Source organism: Lactuca sativa, chromosome 1, assembly GCF_002870075.4.
Source record: "Lactuca sativa cultivar Salinas chromosome 1, Lsat_Salinas_v11, whole genome shotgun sequence".
Lineage (NCBI taxonomy): Eukaryota > Viridiplantae > Streptophyta > Magnoliopsida > Asterales > Asteraceae > Lactuca > Lactuca sativa.
In genome coordinates, this window is record NC_056623.2 from 106,677,099 (window position 1) to 106,695,519 (window position 18,421).

At 33.6% G+C, this 18,421-nt stretch overlaps 1 protein-coding gene across 2 annotated transcripts; it reads left to right on the forward strand.

Annotated features, from left to right (window-relative positions):
• The first annotated feature begins 1,510 nt into the window (after nucleotides 1-1,510).
• LOC111879290 (dihydroorotate dehydrogenase (quinone), mitochondrial) lies at nucleotides 1,511-8,171 on the forward strand. 2 transcript variants are annotated; one of them, XM_023875745.2, is made up of 12 exons: nucleotides 1,511-1,616; nucleotides 1,732-1,930; nucleotides 2,223-2,305; nucleotides 2,418-2,741; nucleotides 3,731-3,986; nucleotides 5,129-5,209; nucleotides 5,309-5,416; nucleotides 6,277-6,306; nucleotides 6,413-6,550; nucleotides 6,669-6,706; nucleotides 6,780-6,879; nucleotides 7,834-8,171. In XM_023875745.2, exons 2-12 carry the CDS (start codon nucleotides 1,790-1,792, stop codon nucleotides 7,906-7,908), a joined length of 1,374 nt encoding a protein of 457 aa, XP_023731513.1. In that variant the 5' UTR covers nucleotides 1,511-1,616; nucleotides 1,732-1,789; the 3' UTR covers nucleotides 7,909-8,171. The 2 variants fall into 2 exon arrangements, with proteins under 2 accessions (XP_023731513.1, XP_042758057.1); XM_042902123.1 differs by having other exon boundaries at nucleotides 1,569-1,930.
• The last annotated feature ends 10,250 nt before the right edge of the window (nucleotides 8,172-18,421 follow it).

The window sequence follows — 18,421 nt, forward strand, 5'->3', positions numbered from 1 at the left end:
AAGTTGTTTTTGGCCTTATCTTGAAAAGTCATACCCCTAGTTCGTCATTACTCGATTATTCTTTAACTACAAAGGCTGTGTTAATCACTAATGCTTCGTGTAGTCCTTTAACGTCATTAATATTTTTTTTGAACTATTTTTTTTCATTTAAAGCATGGTCTTCTTTTACTTAGCACTCCTTATAATTTAGAGTAACAATAAGTGGGGAGGTACAACACTAACAATCAGCAAAACCAACACTCATATCAATATGGGAACGACATACTCACATGTTGCTGAATGTAAAAACAATTGAATTGAGATCATAAATAACGACCAAAGAAATCGAACAACTACAAGAATCACATTGCAATGATCATATACTTCACCAATTAATGGAATCTCCGACCCCTTGAATAGTTACCAACAATCTTAATTTCTTAATACATGATGATGGGATCGATGCCTTGGGAAAAAAAACAAAAAAAACTATACTCATGAATGTATAGTTGAATAGGGAATATACAAATTTAAAATAAGATCTAATTCTTATTGGGAATTGCATTTATTACATGCGATGACTTAGCTAGATGTAACCATTGTATCCTCTCAAAATGTTTCTTGTGAATGTTTAATTGTGTTGCTTTAAGTTAGAAAAAATATTCTCATCCGTGTGTGATGACATATGTATAATTAGAATGATATTTTTGCTTAACTCCATAACAAAGTAGCATTATGACTAGGGGTGGTCAAAAATATCCGCATCCGAACATCCGATCCGAAAAATCTGAAAATCCGATTCGAAAATATCCGAAAAATCGAATATCCGAAAATTCGGATACCCGAAATTCGGATATCTGGTTTTTCGGATTCGGATACGAATATTAAAATGTGAAATTTTCAGATATTTCAGATATCCGAAATCCGAAATATATAATATAAAAAATTATTAAAAATAGTTTTAATGCATTGAGTTTTTTCATTTGAAATTCAAAAAGACAAATTATTAACATTTTTACTTGGTACGCAAAGTGAAGATGGTATAAATGTTACCTTTTTATGTTGATTTTAGTAATTTGAGTTTGATTTCTCAAGATCTTCAGGTATCATGAGGTAACTTGCATTTAACCGGACCAAATGAAGTCTTAGTATACCTAACAAATGCATAGAAACGTTCTTGTTCTTGGAGAGTTTATTTTCTTTATTTAAAACTAATGAAATTCGGATATCCGGTTTAATATCCGAATCCATATCCGAGATTTTGGATATCCGAAATTTCGGATACGGATTCGGATATCAATAATCAACTATCCGAATTTTCGGATATCCGGTTTTGAACACCCCTAATTATGACGACACACTAATCATTCTAGTGAATATATCTTTCTTTTTTTTGTTTTTTTGTATTTTCCAATGATAAATATTTAACATGTGACAAAGGGAGGGAACCGTAATTATGAACTTTTATAATAAAAAAAGAGATCTCGATACAACAAAAAGTAGAAGGACCAAAATTGTAAATAACATAAACCCCCTAGGCAAAGGTGAAGTTTAGCCGAAAAGGTTACTTCGAATGAACAAGGGTTTCCACGAAGCAAATACCATAAGCCGACAATATTCTACGTCAAAATATTAGCGTAAGAACTCTTCAATTCCCCCTACAAACAAATGAACAGTTATTTCCCTAATTGCAAACAGGTTTGATCATGTCACACTCGTAGCTAACGACGGAAGTTCTGTAAATTCGAAAAGGTAAATCGCGAGCTTGAAGAACACAATCATTGTGTATTGCGGCTGACTTTTTGGAAAGATGACGGCAAGAATTGCATTGAGATTCATGAAAGAATGTTTGAAACAGAAGCTCAAATCAACGGCGGCTCCCAGGCATTATTGTTCATCTTCATCTTCCACTGCTCCTGTTAAACCAAATATTCCTCATTCTTCACGAAAGGTGACTTTTCCTTCCTTTTAGAACACAAGCAACGTGTATGCATCACCTCCATTCAAAACCGAAAATAATACATTTGACTTTGAGTGTGTTCTTCACCTCAAAATCAGTACGAACAATTTCCTGTGCAACAAGACATTAATAACGATTACACAGTATATTTCAAATTTGAATGTATTCGGTTTGAATATAAACAATCAACAGTGGACTAATAGCAAAAACATTCATAAATTGAAAGTTATTTGAATTTTCATGTGTATTGGGTTATGAATTTGTAATTAATTTTACATTTTAGGGAAGATTACTTACAGGAGCTACCATTGGCATGGTTATAGCTGGGGGCGCTTACGCTAGCACTGTTGATGAAGCAACATTCGGGTATTTAAATCCCTTACTCTGTTTCCATTGATTTACTGATAAATGATGTTAAAAGCACATTGCAATTTTCTTCATTTAACCCTAATTGATGTACAATTCAATTCATATGCAGTGGGTGGCTATTCTCAGCAACAAAAGTTGTAAATCCATTCTTTGCATTGCTGGATCCAGAGGTTGCTCATCGCCTAGCTGTCTCTGCTGCAGCTCGTGGGTGGGTCCCACGGGAAAAGAGGCCAGATCAGCAAATTTTAGGGCTTGAAGTTTGGGGAAGAAGGTTTTCTAATCCAATAGGACTTGCTGCAGGATTTGATAAAAATGCAGAAGCTGTTGAAGGTTTACTTGGATTAGGGTTTGGATTTGTGGAAGTTGGATCAGTTACTCCTATTCCACAAGATGGTAATCCAAAGCCTCGTATGTTTAGATTGAGAAATGAAGGGTGAGAAACAAAAATTTTCTATTATCAAGGGCAAATTCGTAATTTGTAAAAAGTTAGGACTTAGGACTCGTTTTCTTGGCTTTCTACATTGAGTTGTTCTTACTGTATTAAGTCAAACAGAAACACACATATAAGCTTACCTGATTAGGGTGCTTCTTCTTGACTTAATGCATGAAAGTGAGGGAAATAAGGCTTTCACTTTAAGTCCTAACTTTTTACAAATTTGCCCTTGTTTGTTTTTTCGTTTGATTTCCTAAAGTATGTTGTCATTTGCTCAAGTATTTCTTAAACATCAATTATTGAGACAATGCCTAATGGATGTTTTCTTTTGACTTGATACAAAAGGATCTTAATTTGTAATTAGAAAGGAAACAGAAGGGTAAAATGGTCATTTCTTATTTAGACTGTCCATTTAGTCCAAAAAAGAAACAGCTTTTGTTCATACAAAACTCACTCTAGACTGAATGAACCATCTGAATGAGAGTAAATGACCATTTTACCCTTCTTGAGAACAGAAGTGTCTTAAGGTGTAATTAGAAAGTGGGAGGGTTAACGTCTTCAAACGGAAGGGTAAGATGGTCATTCACTCGTATTTAAGCTGTCCATTCAGTACAAAAAAGAATCAGTCTTTGTTCATACATAACTCATTCTAGACTGAATGAACCATCTGAACGAGAGTAAATGACCATTTTACCCTTCTCGAGTAACAAAGACCGTTTCTTTGAGAATTGTAACAAATAGAAATTGTAAAACAAAACAGAGATTGCCCTCACGAGAATTTTCAAAATTGTTTCTGATTTGTACAAAATGACCATTTTACCTTTTTCGAGTAAATATAAAAATGACTGTTTCTTTGAGAACTGTAACAATTAGAAACTGTAAAAGAAAACAGAGATCTCTCTCATGAGAATTATTTATACTTATTTCTGATTTGTACAAAATGACCATTTTACCCTTCTTGAGCCAACGTGTTTTGACTTTGTGGACAGGGCCATAATCAACAGATGTGGATTTAATAGTGAAGGAATAGTTGCTGTTGCAAAAAGGCTAGGAGCTCAACATGGTAAGAGAAAACTAGATGAAACATCAAGCACTTCAGTGTCTTCAAATGATGAAGTCAAAACTGGAGGGAAAGCGGGTCCCGGAATTCTCGGGGTTAATATTGGAAAAAATAAAAGTAGTGAAGATGCTGCTGCAGATTATGTACAAGGTGTACATACGTTGTCTCAGTATGCTGATTATTTGGTATCTTCCCTATTCTATTTTCATCTTTTATTTGTTGATTTGTTCTTCACATTCATATTTTTTGACTTATGATATTACTTCCTATAATCCTACTTGAAAAATGTGATATTGGTGGAGTCTCTAAGATTAGCTTTATTAATGCAAATATATAAAAGTTGTGGATTTAGTCAAGATGAAGAAGAGGAAGTGAGGGCAAAATAGTCATTTAGCATAAACTTAATACTTCCTATAATCCTACTTAAAATGTGACTTTGGAGGAGTTTCTAAGATTAGCTTTGCCAATGCAAAATTGTAAATATATAAAAGCTGTGAATTTAGTCAAGAAGAAGAAGAGGAAATGAGGGCAAAATAGTCATTTAGCATAAATTTAATACTTCCTATAATCCTACTTGAAAAATGTGATTTTGGTGGAGTTTTTAAGATTAGAGATGCTAATGCAAATATATAGAAGTTGTGGATTTAGTCAAGATGAAGAAGAGAAAATGAGGGCAAAATAGTCATTTAGCATAAACTTAATTGTTAATGGCTACACTTTTGAGTTAAAGATCCAGGGACAAGTGGTGCAATGAAACTATGTTTTGGGGACCATTTATGCAAAAAAAATGAAACATCTGGAATTAATCCGTATCTTTTGTGAGAGCATAGTGATGAAAGTGGTAATTTAGTCTTTTATTGATTAAGCCATTTAATTATTTTATGTAGTGATTAAACATTTAAACCATTATATGTTTTTTTTTTGAAAAAATACAGAAAAGCATAACGTCCTTCCACTATTTTGTAAATTTAACCATTGAACTATTAATTTTATCAATTTAGCCACTAAATTATTATATAATGATTATAAAAAATAAATGGTTAGTGGCTAAATCGATAAAGTTATGAAAGTACATTGTGTTTTTTCATATTTTACCCTTTTTCAAAACCGGGTATCCGGGAAAATGTTTTTTTTTTTCTTTTATTTTTTTTAATTATTTTTTTTTAAGGTCAAAAAAGGTATAATGGTTTAATCACTATAGAGAATAGTTAAATGGCCAATAAAATGGTGAAAGTTCAAGTTGGATCTTGATTAAATGATTATTTTGAGAAATTACTCTTATAATTCTTTTTTGATTTATTGCATATTATATTTAATCATGTTACAGGTAATCAATATTTCTTCCCCAAATACCCCTGGACTCCGACAACTTCAAGGAAGAAAACAGTTAAAGGACCTTATCAAGAAGGTAAGCAATAACTTCTGGTTCTAATTTCTAATTTCTAATTTCTTTTTTGTTAATTGAGAGATAAAGGGTATAATCGTCACATGTTTGTTATTATTAAAGATTCAAGCTGCTCGAGATGAGATGCAGTGGGGAGAAGAGGGCCCACCTCCATTATTGGTAAAAATTGCACCAGATTTGTCCAAACAAGACCTTGAAGATATAGCACAGGTATGTATATATTTGCAACACAATATTTGAGAAAATGACAAAACTTGGGAAAATGGAAAAAGAAAATAATTGAGGACAAATTTGTAAAAAAGTTAGAGACTTAATGGGGAAATCAGATTTTTTGGAATGTAAGGGTAAAATGGTCATTTAGACTAATTTCATACAGTTTTTATTCATAGTATAGAAGAATCTAGAAAATATTACCTTTTTCCCACCCTTGGTTTCCCTCCCAATTCCTCCTATCATTCCTACTATAATGAATATTGTGATGTAAGGGTAAAATGGTCATTTAATCTAGTTCATACGGGTTTTATATAAAATCTTTGGAATGTAAGGGTAAAATGGTCATTTAGTCTAATTCATATGGTTTTTATTCAGTCTATAAAAGAATCTAGAAAAGACTACCTTTTTGCCCCTATTCTTTTTCCTCACAATTCCTCTCACGTTAAAGTTGATGAATATTGTTAAAAATTGATGAATACACAATGAAATTAGTTTTTTGGAATGTAAGGGTAAAATGGTCATTTAGACTAATTTCATACGGTTTTTATTCAGTCTATAAAAGAATCTAGAAAAGATTACCTTTTTGCCCCCCTTCGTTTTCCTCCCAATTCCTCCTATCATTAAAATCTTTGGAATGTAAGGGTAAAATGGTCATTTAGTCTAATTCATACAGTTTTTATTCAGTCTAGAAAAGATTACTTTTTTGTCCCTCTTCTTTTTCCTCCCAATTCCTCTCACATTAAAGCGGATGAATATTATGAACTTAGTTTTCCAGAATGTAAGGGTAAAACGGTCATTTAGTCTTAATTCATACACAAAATCTTAGGGTTCTTATCTGTTTCTTTTCGATAATGTAGGTTGCCCTTGCTCTCCGGTTGGATGGTTTGGTATGTTTTTCTCAATGCAAGAAACTCCATATTTTTTTTAAAAGATTCAAACAACATTCATGAATTCTATTAAATTTTATTTATTTATTTATTATTTTTTTTGTAGATTATATCAAATACAACTATTTCAAGGCCAGAAATAGTGGAAAGTAATCCTGTATCAAAGGAAAGTGGTGGATTAAGTGGGAAGCCTCTTTTTAATTTGTCAACTGACATCTTAAAGGATATGTATATATTAACAAAGGTTCATTTCAAATTCACTTACTACTAAAATATTATCCCTTTTTCTTTTTTCCTTTTCTTAAAACTCATTTTACAATATATTTCTTCTTCTTCTTCTTCTTCTTCTTCTATATTTTTAGGGAAGGATTCCTTTGATTGGCTGTGGAGGTGTGAGCAGGTTTGTGTCTTTTTTTTTGAACTAATTAAAATTATAAATTTTATTAAATAAATGACTTTACCATATTTTTTAGTGGAGAGGATGCTTACAAGAAAATAAGAGCAGGAGCAACTCTTGTTCAGCTTTATACAGCTTTTGCTTATGGTGGGCCCGCTCTTATACCCCAGATAAAGGTATACCCTTAGATTTTGCACTAAAGGGTAAAATGGTCATTTACTCATATTCAGTCCAGAGAAGAAACAATAAATAGTGTTTTTGAAATAGTAGAGGACTTTATGCAAGAGATAGAATGTAAGAAGAATGTATTAAGGCCATAGATATGAGCTCTTGTATATATATACCCCTTTTTGCTATAGATTTTGCACAAAAGGGTAAAATGGTCATTTACTCATATTCAGTCCAAAAAAGAAACAATAAATAGTGTTTTTGAAATAGTAGAGGACTTTAAGCAACAGATAGAATGTAAGAAGAATGTATTAAGACCATTGATATGAGCTCTTGTATATATACCCTTTTGCTATTGATTTTGCACAAAGGGTAAAAAGGTCATTTACTCATATTCAGTCTAAAGAAGAAATAATAAATTGTGTTTTTGAAATAGTAGAGGACTTTAAGGCTTAAGCAATGGATAGAATGTAAGAAGAATGTATTAAGACTTTAGATATGAGCTCTTGTATATATATACCCCTTTTTGCTATAGATTTTGCACAAAAGGGTAAAATGGTCATTTACTCATCATATTCAGTCCAAAGAAGAAACAATAAATAGTGTTTTTGAAATAGTTGAGGACTTTAAGCAACGGGTAGAATGTAAGAAGAATGTATTAAGACCATAGATATGAGCTCTTGTATATACAATACCCTTTTGCTATTGATTTTGCACAAAAGGGTAACATGGTAATTTACTCATATTCAGTCCAAATAAGAAACAATAAATAGTGTTTTTTGAAATAGCAGCGGACTTTAAGCAATGGATAGAATGTATTAACACCATAAATATGAGCTCTTGTATATACAAATACCCTTTTGCTATAGAAATTGCACAAAAGGGTAAATTGGTCATTTACTTATATGCAGTCCAAAAAAAGAAACAACCTTTGTTTATATACTATGTTTTCTGTTTTGTAGGCTGAACTTGCAGAATGTTTAGAAAAAGACGGGTTTAAATCGGTTTATGATGCGGTTGGAGCAGATTGCAGATAATTATTTGGAATTTTCACAAATCTTTTTTTGATGATTTTTGTAAAGATAAGCGAGTGAGAGAGAATGGATTTTCATAATCATACTTACAACTTCATCCCTTTGAAGTTGTAATTTTGCAAGACTTTGAACGATTTAAATTTCCCCTTTTTTGTTAATTTTTGTTAGTTGAAGAAACTTTACAATTTTGATGACTTACTAATTCCTAGAAATCATTTGCTAATAACATTATATTTTACTTTACATAAATGGGGAAGAATTATGTATTCAAGAGTCTTTAGTTTTAGCAATAGTTGTATAGTTTTCCTTCAAAAGATTATGGATTTTGACTTGACTTGATATGGTTCAGTCTGCTTTTGGTTAAAGATTTTATAGTTTTTTATGTTTAATTGTATTGGACCAATGTTTTAAAAACCTTTATATATTCTTGAAAAGCTATTATGGAGTTCATTTTTGGGATAATGACTTAAAAGGGTAATATATTTTTCGATTTGTACACATTTAGTCACTGAGTTTTTTTTCGTTCACATTTACCCCTTCAACTTGTTAAACTGTACACATTTAGTTCTTATGACTGGCTACTCCAGGTTAGCCGGTAAAAATGACTTAATAGGGTAATATATTTTCACTTTGTATACATTTAGTCTTTAATATTTTTGTACACATTTAGTCCTTAATATATATATTTTTTGCAAAATAAGTCATTTGTGTTTTTGTATTCATTTAGTACTTATGAATGATTTTTTTAGGTTTTTCTCACAACATCTTATGTGGGATAACTATTTGGCGGTGGAATAAGTTGAGTTGGCCAAGATACCTGGTGCGGGCCGACTATAAGCTATAGGCATGGAGACTCGAGAAGAGTGGTTGGGTTAACGCGACATGCCAACAAACACTGAGTATTCTAGTCTGATGAATGATTGGGACTTGTTGCATGTTGGCGTTCCATTCCGATGATTGATTATGCCAAGGTATTCCAGTATGATGAGTGTGGGTCCGTTATGCATGATAATACGTTTGTTGTATCGTTTATTTTGGGGGAAACTCACTAAATTTTGTGCTTACCTAGTTGTCTATGTTTTTAGGTTTTATTGTTGGTTGTGGGAAGGAGAATGCATGATTGTACACTTTCATCAACAATATTGAGGATTCCGCATTACTTATAATACTCTGATTTTTGATAAATATATTTTGGAATAAACGTTTTTTCTTAATAATAGATTTATAATTAGGGAGTTTTGCCTTATTTAAAAATGAAATTTTTTTGTTAGAAAAATGAGACATTACACATAAACATCAACAACCCCACACGTTTCATCAATGATTGTTCCATGTAAGATGTTGTGAGAAAAACCTAAAGAAAACATCCATAAGTACTGAATGTATACAAAAACAAAAATGACTTATTTTGAAACAAAAAAATATTAAGGACTAAATATGTACAAAAATATTAAGGACTAAATGTGTACAAAATGAGAAATATATTACCCTATTAAGTCATTTTTCCCGGCTAACCTGGAGTAATCGGTCATAAGGACTGAATGTGTACATTTTAACATGTTGAAGGCGTAAATGTGGACGATAAAAAAACTCAGTGACCAAATGTGTACAAATCAAATAATATATTACCCTTTTAAGTCATTATCCCTTCATTTTTTCTAGTGTTTAGAAGCATAAAAGATGTTGCTAAAAAAAGCTATTTGTTCCAAAACGTGTGAGAATGTTTATCTACCTATTGGTTTGATAATAACTGAGGTGGAAGTGCGTTTTAAATATATTTTTTATGTGAGTTGTGAGTTATCACTAGAGGTACAAATTCGTTTTTAGGTTTTTATGGACTAAATGGTAGATGTGTAAGAAATATATCCTTGTATGCAACTTAATTTTGTTATCAAGTAAACTAGATGTGAAACCCGTGTATTACATGAGTTTATTAAAAATAAAAAATATGAATATATATAAACATTAAATATTTTATAAAATAATGTTTTCCCATAACAAAATGTAATCTTTTGGAGCTTTTATGAAAGAAATCAAATCGTTTGAAGCTTTTATGAGAATTTATTATCAAATTAATAAAATGATAACCTTAAATATATATAACCCATTAGAATTTTTTGGAAATTTGTTTTAAAAAATTGAAATCACCAAAAAATGACAAGTGTAAAATAACAATTTTAAAAATCTTAGAAAATAATGTGTCAAAATGAAGGAGAATATGACAAGTGGCAAAAGTATTTTCATTTATTAGGAAGGATAAATAAATCTACAAGTTGATTAGAATGACTATATATATTAGTTTGTATGTAATGATGTATCATTTCAATATCTTCTAGTATAATAAATAAAAATCTTTTTGCCACATGTCACATTCTCATTCATTTTGCCACATGTAATTTTATGATAATTCTAAATTAAATTTTATTCCACATGTTATTTTATAGTTTTTAATTTTATTAAATTTCACATAATATTAAATATAATAATAAATGCATATCAATTTCATTAATGAATTTTCCTTCTAATTTCAAAATTACCAAGTTAAAGTTTTATTAATTTCTTTTATTTATTTATCCAAATCATTTCTTTAAATTTAAAAGAAAAAAAACACTTTAATTTTTATAATTCAATTTTTTTTCATTTTTCTTATAAATTCAAACTTCTAAAATGTTTAGAATTTTATATTTAATTTTTATTATAAATAAACCCATGTAATACATGAGTCTTACACGTAGTTTATAATATATTGTGTAACGCTCTAAAAATTTCAACCAATTTAAACTTTTCGAAAACAACCCAGTTTCATAAAGTTATTACAAAAAGGTTTCAATACAATTATTATCAGAGTCTTTCCAGAACCACATCATAAAACAAAATCATGAGGAGCGGTACGATCACTCCTATGCCTTGCCACGGTCTCCTGAAGAACCTGAAAAACATTAAACCACAACTGTAAGCCCGAAAGCTTAGTGAGATACCCCCAAAATACCAACCACATATACCATACATGCCATATCATAACAGAACACAGAACAACCATGCACCTCGGGTCTACTGTGTGACTGGTCCGCCGCACCAGCCTTCAGTCCACCTGATCCACCCTCCGAGTCTAGCCATACATATTGAGTCTACAGTGTGATTGGTCCGCCCGCACCGGGCCTTCAATCCACCTGGTCCACTCTCTGAGTCTACAGTATGATTGGTCCGCCCGCACTGGGCCTTCAGTCGGCCTGGTCCACCCTCCGAGCCTCGGCACGTCTGGTCCGCCCTCTTGGGGCCTACAGCCTATCCGGACCGCTCGCTGGGCCTTCGGGACAACCGGTCCGCCCTGGGTATGTTGGCCTACAACACAAAGCAAGACCCGCCTCAACCCAACCCCAATCCAACAACCATGTGCACATAAACATTCATTCATATAACAATTCACATTCAATCAAGCCGATCTAGCAGATCACATAACATAACATCATCCTAACCAGGATACCGACCTAACCGGTCACTAGCATAGCATCATCCTATATACCAGGATACCGACCTTAACCAGGTCTCTAACATAATACCATCCTAACTACCAGGATGCAAACATAGCAAAGCAATAACATAACAACGATACCCGGATCACAATCCGATAAAGGGCCGGCCTTGGTGCCTTAGACCTTGTTGTTATAGTGAGGATAACTCACCTCGCAACTGCCGACTGAAAGATAAGACCAAGATGCTCCGACCACTGATACGATCTCCACCACTAGCCAACACCAACACTGAACTCAAAACAAGTGCCAACAATTACCAAAAAGTCCCTGGAAGTCAACTGGTCAATCCTTGGTCAGAGTCAAAGTCAAACTCAACCTCCTGACTGACTCTACTCGCCGAGTCAACCCGATGACTCGTCGAGTCCCTATGCTCAGAACTTTCCCAATCCGCGACTCAAGTCGCCGAGTTACCCCGAGACTCGCCGAGTCTAACAACTCTGAGTCCCCTCGCACTCAACTCACCGAGTCCTCCCTTGACTTGCCGATTCATGGCTCTACCAGAAGAAGGTTAGGACCTCATGACCAGACTCGCTGAGTCCAAGAACAGACTCGCCGAGTCCAAGGCTATCTTCTTCCAACTCGCCGAGTTCCTGCCCATCTTCAAGCAACTCGCCGAGTACACCTTTGTGACTCGCCGAGTGCCTTTAGATCTTAACCCATACAGAAGCCTTCCAGGCCATGTAGTTGATCCAAACCATAGATCTACCCTTCTACAACTCATCCATCACGTAAAGTGGCAAACTTTACGTGAATCCAAGGAGATCTAGGCATTTTACACTCTAGGGCTAGGGTTTGGGACAAAATGGCTTCACCAAACACTCAAGAATAGGGTCTTTAATGCACTCTAGACCTTCTCCATTCCAGATCTGAGGTAGCAACCTCAGATCTAACCTCCAAACTCAAAATACCACAAGCTAATCTTTCCAAATACTCCAAAATGATGAATCTAGATGAATAACAGCCCAAGCAACGAAATAATACCTCAAAAGGAAGCTCCAACAGAAGAGAAATCCGAATCTTAGCAAAGCCCCTTGCTCCAAGCCTCTTAACTCTCCAAGATCTCCTCCAAAATCTCTTCTCCAAGGTTCAAATGCTCTCAAATCCCTCACAAACGCGCCTTAGGGTTTTCTGGACTTCAAGAGAGGGTAAAGAGGCTGGGGAGAGGGTATAATGTCCTTTATATAGGGCTCATCCTCCGAAATTAGGGTTTTCTCCACTCAGCACCTACTCGCCGAGTCTAGCCTCCGAATCGCCGAGTTGGCCACTTAACACGCGACTAGGGTCGCGACCCTACTCGCCGAGTCCACCCATGAACTCGCCGAGTTGCCCTTCCACATTTACACTTTGAACCCTGAACTTGCACTTCTGAACTCGGGATGTTACATATTGTGTACCAATAGGGTAAATGAACGCAACACATGCTAATGCCTCCTTGGATGCCTTTTATAGAATCTCATGTATCAACCAATAGCCTTTCATTACAGTAAATGATTGTAAAAACAAATAATTCATGAAAAACATCATGTTTATCAAAATAAATGTGTATACATTACAACTTAAAATGAATGTGTATATGTTACAATTGTTTTTCTTATGAGAACGTGTTGGTTTAATAACAATTTCTTCAAATATCTAGGAATGAATAGGTAGATCATGCATTGTGACATTTCGTGTAAAACTTAGTCTGACACATTTTCACCTGAATTATCGAATGAAAAAATATGTATTTTTACGAACCTTTAGGAATTATGTTATCTCTTTTACCTATAAGACTTTATTTAGGACTACTCACTCGTTAAGATCGAGTTTACTTGATGGCAAGTCTTAGTTTGATAACACCTCAATCAAAAAAAAAAAAAAAACTTGCTTTTACAAATTGTACCGCTTATAACACAATTATATGTGCAAACTGGAATATAGTTATATGACATTACACACCGATATATTTCCTTTCACGATTAGGAAAATCTTGAAATTGGATCATGTTGCATTTGAAATCATAGAAACGACACCATTAAATAGGCCAAAGACAAAAGACTATATTAAAGTTCAAATTTTGTAGCCAAGTTTAAAATTTGAACTAACCTATTCAGAAAGTCAACACTTGTTATTCCGAATGGAAACTCTTTTAGTTCTTCATTTTCATAAATCAACCAAAAACATCTTTATAGATTTAAGTATTTTCAACTAGTTATGAACACAACAAAACGATTTAAACAAAAATATTAAGAAATATTTGAGAATCAATGCAAAACAATAACTATAAAACACTAAATCGCTTCACATAAACGAGGTAGAAAAGATGATAAAAATATTTAGACTACGTGAATAATGAATGAGATGTTCATCAACTCTTCACTTATATATTCATATTGCATTCAAGTTTACATATTTAGAATATCTACATATGTGGTCCTTATACGCTCATGATTCAAGAACTTAAGTCCTCACACTTTATAACTCTTCTATCCACACTTTTTTTTTGTTGCTACATTTCACTTTATAACCTTGCACATAAACTATCATTAAGTTTCTACTAAATCTAAACACCAATAATTCCAAAGATAAGATTGTAAGATTATTAATTCATAATTTTCAATACCCTCCCTCAATCTTATCTTTGGAACGGATCATGCCACATTAAGTTTTCACATGGATTATTATGTAGTTTTCCATTTAATGGTTTTGTAAAAATATTGCCACTTGTTCTTGTCTTTTATTATCCTTGCAAAAGCCTTTTAAATCACAAAAATAACAAAATGAATATCAATCTCAATATGTTTAGTTCCTTTATGAAAAACATGACTTAACAATAATGGAATGGTAAAACTGTTATCACACTAAAGTTTAAGTAATTCACATTTTACATTTAAATATATTAAAGGTTTCGCAACCTAAAAAAAATTCACAAATAACAAAAGCTAAAGAACTTACTCATATTTAGTAGACGATTTTGAAACAATGTGTTATATTTTTTAGTTGGGATAATCATTTGAGAGGGTAACATACTATTGCTTTTGGTCACTAAACTTTTTTTCGTGATCTAATAACCCTTTAACTTGTTGATTCATGAAGATTTTCCCTTTATGATCGATTTTAGCCGGTTTCAGCGGTTGAATCGATCCTAGGTGTCTTTTTTATCCTACGTGGCCAATTAGGTGGCATGTAGGCCCCGATTTTGTTTCCCATCCTCATTAAAGTTAAGACCGAAGTCTCATTTGGTCCTTAAATTCGATTAGGACATGAAGTCTCATTAACCTCCTTCAATCTTTAACCAGTCTCTATAATGGCTTCATCTCAATGTCCCACTGATCGGAACTTCATTGTAGTGGATTTCCACTACAATGGAACGTTTGCACCTAACCCATTAGTATACTTTGACCCTGAAAGAACATCAATGCAAGATGTTGACTTCAGTGCATTTGAGTACAAGTAGTTCATGGAATTCCTTTAGAAGCTCACTAGAACGACAATCAAAGATATCTACTTCTGCCTTCCACAAGAGTCTTTAAGTCAGGGAATTCATACACTGGTGAATGACGGTGATTACAAAGAATTTTTGGATTTGGCTTATGAAAATGAGAGGAGAATGAATTTCACACCCCCAAACCAGGATGACGGAAACGTCCGGGGGTGGGATGACTTCATGTACAATATCATAACAACGAGTATAATAGTGACCAAAGAAACACAAACATCATAAATATAATTGAAAAAGTTACACCATAGTACGAGTTACATGTTTCAAAATCAATTATATTATGATGACAAAACTGATTTGTTTGACGCCTTAGCGTCCCATCCTCAAAAGCTGTTGGTTACTTGGTTTAGTGATTACCTGAGAATACAAGTAGTTTTAAAAGAGTGTCAACAATTAAGTTGGTGAGTTCATAAGCTTTTGTATGTAGGGTTGAAATCATTTCTTTGTAAAATTAGAGTTTGTTCAAGAAAAATACAATATTTTCCTTGTGAAATGAGTTGTAGTCTTAAAACCCAAAGACCGAAATGTACAAGTATTTTCCATACTTATGATAGTATATACATTTTTAAAATTACATAAAACCGTTTGAATGAAAGAATCCTTATTTCCCTATGTGAGTTATTATAACCGTGCTAATGACTTAGATGGCCTGTTATGACGTTCTTCAGGAATCAAAATGTTATGACATTTGTCACCCCAAACCTGCTGGTCTAGATGTTGCATGCAACTTAGGTGCGGGATTGTCAATCCCAATATAGATCTATACACAAGTATCATACTCTCCCTACAAGTGACTCTCAGGACTTGGTAGGTACACTAATGTATACTTGAAGACTTAGCTCACAAAATGATTTAACGAGTTTACGTGTAGTGTGAATGAAAACCTTTTTGTAGTGAGTTTGTAGCGCAAATGAACCATAAACTATACCTATTATAGTTTATCGTAAATGTTTGTAATGATGAAAACCCTTGTGTGTATGATGTGTTACCTTCTCTTGAAAGTAAAATAACATGAAATATAATTAACATGTAATTTATATTATAACACACTTTGCTCAACATGTTACAAAGTGTGAATGAAATTGTTAACCATTTTTCTAGTTTTAACTTTTCTGTTTCTGTTCTTAGAAAAATTAAAGAAAAATCATCGGAAGTCAAAATATGAATCCGTAAACTCTGAGAATTTATTAAATGAGTCTACTTTGTTCCTAATTTTTATTATGATTTTTAGTGGTCTCTAACTAGTGTCAAAATGTTCATCTTCACAGACTGGTCCGAAATCATTTCTGAAATGATAAGCAGTTTTGTAAAAATCGCCATAAATTGTTGAAAAATTGTATGAACGCGTGAGAGTAGTACTTAGAAAGGTATAAACTTGAACTACTTGCAGCTTGTACAGTTTAGAAAAATAATAAGTTTAAGATGTTCAAAATAGTCCGTGAATGGAACTCAACTTTTCTATTGAAAGCTAATGTTTAACTTTAGATTATGTTTTTGGTATTATAACTTGTACCCCCCCCCCCCCCCCCTAAAACGTGAAGAAAGCATGAAATGTAGGGGTATGAACTCACCTTATGTGGTGTCTTGTGGTGGAAGGTTGATAATAAAGAGTTTCAAGTCAAGAATACTTGAAAGATGCTTGAAGACTTGAAGATCCTATGAACAAATATGTGATATTTGTGTAAATGATTTATGATTTGTATGAAGGTGTGAAGATTGTGTAAAAGTTTGAAGAAGATACTTACCAACAATGGAGGAAACTTAAGAATACTCTTGAAGGAAATCGTGTTCTTGAGTGAGAGAGCAAAGAGAAAGTTTACTTTTTGGTGAGAGAAAGTGAAATCTTGGAGGAGAAGAAAAAGGATCTCTTGGATTTGTTTATAAAGATTTGATAATAGGTAACTTGTTGGGAAAGATTGTGTAAATGACAATGAATTGACTAGCTAGATGAAAATAGTGACATAAAGTATGAATAGTGACCTGAAGTTGTCATAACATTATGGGAAAAGTCAAAGAGTACATTTATGTCCTTTTGATCTTATCCTCAACAATAGTAAGATTTATATCTAATAAATCTCTAAGATGTGGATAAAATATGAGTTTATAGGGTTTAAAATGTCAAAACTATGAATTTGGTGAAAATCCCATGTAAAAAATGGGCTCAAAATGCGAAACTGGTAAAAAACCGGGATCAAATGTGAAGGTACTGTTCAATGCGAGAGTACTGTTCATGCGAAAGCGTTGTTCATGTGAGAGTACTGTTCATGCGAAAGTGTCCTACTAGAAACGAAAGTAAAGTTCGCATGCGAATCTTCCCGACTAAAAGCGAACCTCCAACAAAAGCGAAAGTGCTCGGTTAGAAACGAACATGGTCGACCAAATGCGAAAGGACTCGAGTATGCGAACTAGCCCGATTTATATGCGAAAGTAGCCGGTAGTGAAGTGTGAACCTACCCGGTTTAGGACAAAATTGTCCGGTTTCGCTTGTGAGAGGGTCATATGCGAGATTTCCTGGTTAGCAATGAACTTCCAACCAAAAACGAACATGGATCGAGAGGATGCGAAGGCATGCGCGGTTTCACTAGTGAACAATAACCTGCAAACCTTCATGCCTCTTTTTGGCTTCTTTCTTCCGTTTTGAGCTGTTTTCGACCAAGGGAAGGTTCGGGATGGCATGGATGTTCATATAAACGTTGGAAAATGTGATTTTTATTACCAAGAGGTTTGAGAGAGATTTGGGGGAGATTTGAGAGAGATTTTGTTTATAGGCTTTGCTAGGGTTTTGCCCCGTAGTGCTCGGATCACAAACTCCACTACACCTTGTTATGAATGGTATACACCCCCGAAGGGTACTTAATAGTGTTTTATTGATTTATTACATCACTTACCCCACTTAGGGTTTAGGTTTTTTGAATATTGGAAAACTCCAAGTGATACTTTGTATTATGATAGAGAGTTGTACATTAGTAAACATAGAGTAAGCCCTAACATACAAGCACTAGTCGAGTTGACCGGTTTGACTTGTTGACTTTGTTTGACCAAAATTTGACGGTTATCACAATGAATGTGTATGTGGACCACCAGAATGAACCAATCTGTAACAACGTAAATTTTCAAAATAAAATTTTGATTTTTAAAACATTCATTCATTCATAAATATTGTCAAATACATAGTATCAATGTTATTATGACAAAACATCTCCCCAGAATCTCTACAAAAACTCCAATGCGTGTGTGTATGAATCATGTCGGCGCCTTCCCGCGCTCATCACTAGTACCTGAAAAACATAACATAACAACTGTAAGCATAAATGCTTAGTGAGTTCCCCAAAATACCACATACAGCACATACGCCACTCGAGGCTATAGTACGACTCTCCGGTTGATGTGTCTCAGTGAGACCCTCCAGTCCCGTAGCTCGTTGGACCCGTAGGTTCGGTCATAGCTCGTTGGACCCTCCGGACGGTCTATATCATCATACAACATACAAATATCACATAGC